The 8243-nt window shown below is 42.0% G+C and overlaps 1 protein-coding gene across 1 annotated transcript in view; it reads left to right on the top strand.

Moving 5' to 3' along the window:
* Nucleotides 1–6696, top strand: part of LOC104945804 (transcriptional regulator ATRX-like) — a 25543-nt gene extending 18847 nt beyond the window's left edge. Inside the window, exons 17-29 of the mRNA XM_010771522.1 lie at nt 1067–1242; nt 1345–1462; nt 1555–1685; nt 1768–1841; nt 2172–2266; nt 2327–2465; nt 2563–2654; nt 2748–2853; nt 2962–3139; nt 3751–3942; nt 4053–4196; nt 4328–4393; nt 4485–6696. Of these exons, the coding sequence (XP_010769824.1) occupies nt 1067–1242; nt 1345–1462; nt 1555–1685; nt 1768–1841; nt 2172–2266; nt 2327–2465; nt 2563–2654; nt 2748–2853; nt 2962–3139; nt 3751–3942; nt 4053–4196; nt 4328–4393; nt 4485–4670 (1697 nt within the window). The 3' untranslated portion in view covers nt 4671–6696. The remainder of the gene's footprint in view (nt 1–1066; nt 1243–1344; nt 1463–1554; nt 1686–1767; nt 1842–2171; nt 2267–2326; nt 2466–2562; nt 2655–2747; nt 2854–2961; nt 3140–3750; nt 3943–4052; nt 4197–4327; nt 4394–4484) is intronic.
* The last annotated feature ends 1547 nt before the right edge of the window (nt 6697–8243 follow it).

The raw sequence follows: 8243 nt of genomic DNA, 5'->3' as shown, positions 1-8243 counted from the left end.
GAAAACATCTCTCTGTTGCTTCAGAGGCCATAACAGACGTTGTTGATTTACCAACAGTTGATTTAAAAAATCTAATCAATTTCAGTCCAACTCTCTCAATAACCTTGGCAAAAACAATAAACAGTTCAACATAAAGTGCCAGTTGCACCAACAACGTAATAAATAGTTCAACATAAAGTGTACTGTACCATTTAAAATAAAATAAAAAAGTGCCAGTGATTGACCTCAATCCCTCCTATTCTTCCAATATCCTGATGAAAAATAAAATCTCTCTGTTGCATAGGCCACTGTTTGATCAACGCGAATTGGGTGTGGGTCCTTGTACTCCGAGTCGGGCTAACGTCCACGCTAGCTTCCACGCTAGCTGCTATAGGTTTTGCATTGAGGTGATACTTGAGGCTTGATGTGCTGCGGTGATACGCAAATTCCTTTTTGCATAATTTGCAAACAACCGTGCTCTTATCGATGCTTCCATCCGTCCGTTTTTTAAAACAAAATGTCCCATCCACGGGGCCAACCAAAGCGGTCTCATCAGCTTGTTCGTTCATGTTTGACTATTGTTCACTGTGGTTTGTTGTTGTTTGAAGTCATGAGCGTTAGTTGGTGCTCCAGTATAATCGGTACCCCTGAAACTCATCCAGTGAGAAACGTTCCGCGGTGCAAAAATAAGTGCGATTAAAATGCGTTAATTTTTGTGTAATTAATTAATCTTAATTAACGCGTTAAAGTCCCGGCCCTATTCAATACATGATTTCTGGTACTTTTTGGGTCGAGGAATTCATATTTGATGTTGTTTTGATGATTTGACCTATTTTTGACCTTCAAATCCAAGATGGCCACCGATTTTTCCCCAAAGGTCGATATAATGCCTTTTCCTAAAATGGTATCATTATTTTACATATAAAGTACCAACGAGGCTACTCCCTAAATTCATCACCCTGAATTTAGGATATTCATAAACTAAACCTGCAGTACTTGTGAGGAAATTAGGTGTAGGCCTCACATTTTGACGGATATTTTGTTTCGAAAATCTTCCTATTGATACACAATATTTTGTTCCCAACAGACCACTGCATGGTGAATTTCATCAAGAAGAATCTGCTGGGCTCACTGGGCGAATTCAGAAACCGCTTCATCAACCCCATACAGAACGGCCAGTGTGCGGACTCCACGTCACGAGACGTCCGCATCATGAAGAAGCGAGCGCACGTGCTTCATGCAATGTTGGCTGGATGTGTGCAGGTAAAAAAAGAAATACAGCAACGTGCACACTGTCTGTATATGTACACATTCAGTTTTGCTTAGTTTTCCAGCTCTCACAACGTGTTCATCTTTTTTTTTCAGAGAAGAGATTACTCAGAGTTGACTCAGTTTCTGCCTCCCAAACACGAGTACGTGCTGGCTGTGAGGCTCTCCCCACATCAGTACAGGTTGTACCGCTACTACCTCGACAACATCACTGGTGAGAATCTGTCGCTACATTTGAACTTGATCAGTGATTACAGCTCAAGAAAAATCGAATTGTGAACATTGGAATTATGTTTGTTTTTCCAGCTATGGGTTCCTCGAAGAACAGAGTGAATGTGAAGGTGGGAGCAAATCTGTTCAAGGACTTTCAGGTGCTCAGCCGCATCTGGACCCACCCCTGGTGCATTCAGCTGAACCACATCAGCAAAATAAAGAAGGTTAAAAAAAAATCACTCATGTCATGTTGTGTAAAATAATGTTAAGGGGTTCAAATCTTAATAAACTGGATTTTCATTACAGGGATATCTTCTAAATAAGAATACAAATGAATCAGCAGAACAGCGGAGAAATGAAGAGCGTGCTGTGGCTGAGAGGTAAGACTACGCATGCTTTAATAAAGTCTTATCACATGGTTTATGAACGTCTTTAGATATTGTGACTGATTGTGATGATGTGCCTTTTAAAGCCATGCTCAGTAGCAAATGATTTACTGATGTAAATCTAAATTGATAAATAAGCAAAAGCTTCCAAAAAAAAGATATGTAGAATGGTCAGACAATGCATCAACTTAAAACCAAAATGTGAAAGGAAATCATTTGGGACCTTTTGAAGTGTGCTGCTTTGCTTAAACAGCAGCTCTCAAGTTTATTTTATGATGTATATTTGATTGATTTACCTTAATACACAATGTTTGCCTGTTGTAGTGCACTCAGAGCGATCAAAGGGCCAGGAGGGAACAGCGAGGCCGGCCCTACAGCGGGTGTTGCTGGTGTGTCCACAACTGCTCCAGCACTGGAAGGTAAAAAAGCTACATTTTTAACAAGTACTCCACCCTTGTGGTTTTCACACCAACCATCAGCTCTAGGTGGTCCGACACAAGATGAGCCATGGTTCAAAGGCATGGTGACTGAAGAGGACGCTAAAGTCATGGAGCTCTCGGGGAAGCTGGTGCTCTTGTTTGAGATCCTCAGAATGGCTGAAGACCTTGGGGATAAAGTGTACGTGTCTTTTCTAATTTAAAGCTAATTCATCTCCGAAATAACTGTATCTAGACTGCTCCTCATAACTAACCAAACCCATTTCTTGAATCTTTAGGCTTGTTTTCAGTCAGTCATTGATCTCGTTGGACCTTATTGAGGACTTCCTGAAAGATTCTCACAATGCCAGAAACTCATCAGCATTCAAAGGTATTCTGTTTATGTCAAAAAAAAATTGTTTATTTAGGAAACGTCCTTCTTGATGGTACTTAACCTTTATTCCGTTCTTCATTGTTCTCACAGCGGGCAGCTGGATTAAAAACATTGATTACTATCGTCTTGACGGTTCCACCAGTGCTTTGTTAAGGAAGAAATGGGCTGATAAGTTCAACAATGACACCAATGATCGGTACAGATTATCCCACTGTTATTGCAATCTTTCTTTATTTTATTAAACTTAAATAAGAATATTTAAAAAGTTTCTCTTCCGATTGTATTTTATTGATATTTATTTCAGTGGCCGATTGTTTCTCATTTCAACGAGAGCCGGCTCACTTGGCATCAACCTCGTCGCTGCGAACCGGGTCATCATCTTCGACGCCTCATGGAATCCCTCGTATGACATACAGAGCATTTACAGGGTCTACCGCTTCGGTCAGCTCAAACAGGTGTTTGTGTACCGCTTCCTGGCTCAGGTAGGCTCACTGGTCTTTGTTTAAATATAAAAGTTACGGTTTTGATAAACGTAGGTGGACATTTGTTTAGTCTAGTTATTAACTGGTGTGACTATTTAACAAAGTCACTGCAACATTTAAAATACATTTACTGTCAACCCTGAATTACTGAAGGAATGCTTCATTTGAGTTTTGTCTCAGGTTGTCTCCTTCTTTTTCTAATTTTCCATTGTTTTTCCCTCTTCTTTAAAGGTTATATTATACAAGTTTTACAAAGCATGAATTTTGCCAGGACTACAGCTATCACCTGATAACAAAAAATAACCAAGTTAGAGTAGCATTGGATGTTTTTGGGTCCAAATGTTTAGTGTCTTGAGCTGAACTGTCAGATACATTTAGGGATCATATGAGCAAAGAGGCTCTGCTGCTACATACATTTGTTAAATGTGTGTAGCACAAAGTTCTTACTTTGACCTTATATTTGCGTTAATTGAGAAATACAGGAATGGTTAATGTTTTTTGTGATCAGTGCTCAAAGCAATGTCTTATGGACACAGATCTCTTAGAGCTACTGTGTTTCACTTCCTAAAACATTTCAGTCCCGTTAATGATGACGGTCATTTTATCTTCAGGGCACCATGGAGGAGAAGATCTATGATCGTCAGGTGACCAAGCAGTCTTTGTCCTATCGAGTGGTGGATCAGCAGCAGATCAAGAGGCACTACACTCTGTTTGAACTGACTGAACTTTACACATTCGAGCCGGACCTGCTGGACCACCCAAACTCTAAAAAAAGCAAAAGAAGCACCTCTGTTTTGCCAAAGGTGACTGTTTTATTTTCAGGTTCTGTAAGCTAAAATCATACTCAGCTGTCTGACAATGGCGTACAGGATGAATGTGCAGTATTGAGTGACTTTTTGTGTCTGATTCTCAGGATAAGGTCCTGACACAGCTGTTACAAACCTCTAAAGACCACATAGTTTCTTTCCACGAGCATGAATCTCTGCTGGACCATAAACAAGATGAGGAGCTCAGTGAGGCAGAACGCAAAGATGCGTGGGCCGAGTACGAGGCCGAGGTAAAGAGCAACTCACTGCAAAGCATTAAATATCCTGTCCTGGGCTCTGTTTAGTGAAACTGAATGCGCTTGTCTATGGGGTTCTTTACATAAAAAATGGTGTGCTGACTATATGTAAATCTGTCTTCCAGTCTTCCAACCCTGCTGCCGCCATCACCCAGGACACCCTGCATGCGAAGACCAATGAACAGCTAGTGGTATACTTAAAGATAAAAAGCTTTTCTTAGAAGTGCTGCCGATGGTGTTTGTGTTTCATATAACACATGACATTTATAACTGTCTCCACAGGAGTTGCTGAACAAGACCAGAGCGGATACAAATGCGACATTCCTGTCCCTTCAGAGAATGACTACTCACACTGTGGAGGACTACATGTTACGAGTTGTGAGTGAATTTAAGGTCTCATTAATAAGGGGATTTAAAATGAGGGTCCATTTCTTTCAAAGTAACTACACTGCTCAAAGAAATGTTTAACGAACACTTTGAAAACACATCAGATCTCAATGGGAAAATAAATCATGCTGGATATCTATACTGATATGGACTGGGTAATGTGTTAGGAACGAAAGAATGCCACATCATTTGCTGGACATGAAAATGATCAACCGACAGAGGGCTGAATTCAAAGACACTCCACAAATCAAAGTAGAAAATTGATGCGGCAGGGTAGTAATTCCATTGCAAAAACTCAAAATGGACCAGGGCATCCCTGAGCTCCTGGACAGTCTCAGGTGCAATCTGGCAGCTTCGTTTTGACCGAAACGTAATGTCCCACAGGCGTTATATTGGATTTAGGTCAGTTCCTAAATTCCTTCCTCCTCCAGGAAATTTCTGCATACTCTCGCCACATTGTCGTGCACCAGAAGGAACCCAGGACTCACTGCACCAGCGTAGGGTCTGACAATGGGTCCAAGGATCCTGATACCTAATGGCAGTCAGGGTGCTGTTGTCTAGCCTGTAGAGGTCTGTGCGTCCCTCCATGGATAGACCATCACTGAACCACAACCAAACTGGTTATGCTAAACAATGTTACAGGCATCATAACGTTCTCCACGGCTTCTCCAGACCCTTTCACGTCTGTCACGTGCTCAGGGGGAACCAGCTCTCATCTGTGAAAAGCACAGGGTGCCTGTCAATTCTGGGGTTCTGTTGAGCTCCACGTCGGGCCCCCAGGCCATCCTCATGAAGTCTGTTTCTGATTGGTCGGACACATTCACACCAGATCATTTTGTATGACTCATCCTGTTCCTCCTTGCACAAAGGAGCAGATACCTGTCCTGCTGATGGGTTGAGGCGCTTCTACGGCCCTGTCCAGCTCTCCTACAGTACCTGCTTGTCTCCTGGAATCTATTCCATACGCTTGAGACTGTGCTGGGTGACACAGCAAACCTTCTGGCAATGTCACGTATTGATGTGCAACCTCTATAGGGTCAAGGTATCGCCTCATGCTAGCAGTAGTGACACTGACCCTAGCGGCTAGCCAAATGCAAAACTAGTGGAAAACAGTCAGAAAAGATGAGGAAGTGGCCTCCACCTGGAAAACCATTCCTGTTGTGGGGGTTGTCTCATTGCTGCCCCTCTAGTGCAACTGTTGTTCATTTCATTAACACCAAAGCAGCTGAAACTGATTAACAACCCCCTCTTCTACTTAACTGACCAGAACAATATCCCAGAAGTGTAATTGACTTAATGCTATACTCTGATTAAAAAGTGTTCCATACATTTTTTTGAGCAGTGTAGTAACCAGGTGTGTCTACATTTCATCCTCCAAAAAACGTAAAGATGAAAACAAAGATAACTAAAGCTGGGATTTATTCATATTAAATACAATTGTTTTACTAACAAGTACTAATACAAATAGTAGAGCATGGAAAAAGCACAGATTTGGATCCACTCCAAAATGTAATGGGTTCTTCCTTGGCCCAAGATACACCATTTCAACAAGCCCCATGAAATTGAGGGCAGTTGTTGGTTGGTCATCCTGCTGACAGACAGACAAAGCCTGGTTGAGGTGCTTAAAGAGCTTACAAAATGAAGGACAACACTGTTCTTATTAGGATAATATATACTATTATTAATGGGAAATCATTTGTCATTAATGACAATATGCCCGCTGTATTTATAAATCGTGATTTATTACAACTTTCCATGCTCGTTTCCGATGTTACACGACCGCTCCGGACCAAACAGCTTTCGCCGGTTAGTGACGTCACGCACGTCACGAGTAGAACACTTTTTGAATAATACACTAACTATATGGCTGATGTCGGACTCTGGCTCGGATATTTCGACAGCATCGAGTGACAGTGAGTCGTCAATAGACTCGGTGCACTTTCAAGAAGAGGAGGATTTTATTGAAGAGGATGCCGGTGTGGTGGAATCAGATCATGCGGGCGAGTCTAACGTGGTGGAACCATACCAGTTTGAGCCACAGTATTCAAGTAGCGGTAGAGATACAGACGGGAGCGAAAATGGGGACGATGATCCTGTCCGGTGCGGCAACAGAACACAGACTGGTAAACATTTGACTTTAATTCATAGAGATTCTCAATAAATAGTAAATAAATAATAATAAATAGCAGGCACACTTGGCTCAGGCAACAGAACACAGACTGCTATACATTTGATTATAATTCATAGAGATGTTCATAAAATAGTAAATAAATAATAATGACTGCTGAAAAAACCAGCTTAGATAAATGTAGCTGGTCAGGCTGTTGTAAATTGAACAGCCAGTAGATATTAGGCTGGAATGGTTGGCTGGAGAGGGATTTTGGACACTTTAGCTGGCCGGGATGGCTGGTTTATCCATCTATCACCAGCTTATGTTTAATAATAGTATTAAATATAACATGCTGGAAGCTTACCAGGATTCCAGGTGACCAGCACACATTAAATACTGGTATGATTATTTAAACAAGAGAACATAAATATATAACAAAGATTGATTGTGTCATGTATTCTGGTATCTACCAAAATAAAGACATTGTATAGTGTTCATAACAGTATTTTTATTTAATCAGTAGGCAGCGGCCCGCCGCCCCGCCCGCCGCCGCGGCCCCCGCCCGGCGGGCGGGCGACCCCGCGCCCCGGCGGCCGGCCCGGCCGCCCGCCACCGCCCGGGCGGCCCCCCGGCCGGCGGCGCCGGCGCCGCCGTAATTGGACGGGGCTCGTCAATCCAAACGTCCGAATTCTCTAGTTTGAGTCACTTTCCGTGGGCGGACGACTGGTTTAGTCTCGAGTCACACGCCTCAAATTCGCTAGTTCAGTCGTAAAAAATCTTTCCCTTATGTCAAATTTAACGGCAAACGTTCTTTCTCAATTTCAAATTGAAGAATATATAACGATTAATATAATCAACAGAAGTAAAGTCCTTCATACTGCGACGCGACAGTCCATGCGAACAGGTACAACACTAACCAGCTTACGAGGTTTATGGTGGGGAAAAGTACACTTGCGCGTGGATTGATCTAATCCTGTGCCGACCGAACTCGCTAGGTGAACTATTGGCGCAGCATCATGTCAAAATCTCTCGCGCATACAAAACCTAATCCGCCGGTTGGTCGATTGAGTTTATATAGGTCCAATACCACCTTGTCGAAGCATCATGTCCGGAGACTGGGATACCTGAGCCTGTGATCAAGATGTTCCGAATAATCTCCATTCTCACCATCCTCTCCTCACCTCAATAGAGAACCATAAATCCTACGTTCGCTGTTTTCCACTAGTCTACGATTATTACTAGGCCTAAGTAAACTTATAACTAACAGACGGTTATGGGCTAGGACTAGGCTAATAAGATTAAAGGGTCTATTATGTCGACGTGGCACATGTGATCGAGGTTAAACCAAAAACGGTAACATTAAAGTGGTATTCGTTAACAACTGACATTGCAGATACGGTTTGGTTCAAACATTAAACATTACATAACAAGTTATAAATCTATAGTATATAAATAAAACTACACATCCAACTAAACGTCCAAACCAACAATAAACATATTAATAACATTAACAATGGCACATAAAATAATATAATTGATCGATA

This window comes from Notothenia coriiceps, unplaced genomic scaffold (assembly GCF_000735185.1).
Source record: "Notothenia coriiceps isolate Sejong01 unplaced genomic scaffold, NC01 NC01_scaffold00010036, whole genome shotgun sequence".
Classification (NCBI taxonomy): Eukaryota; Metazoa; Chordata; class Actinopteri; order Perciformes; family Nototheniidae; genus Notothenia; species Notothenia coriiceps.
Note: the sequence above shows the minus strand (reverse complement) of the source record. Positions and strands in the feature narration are given on the sequence as shown.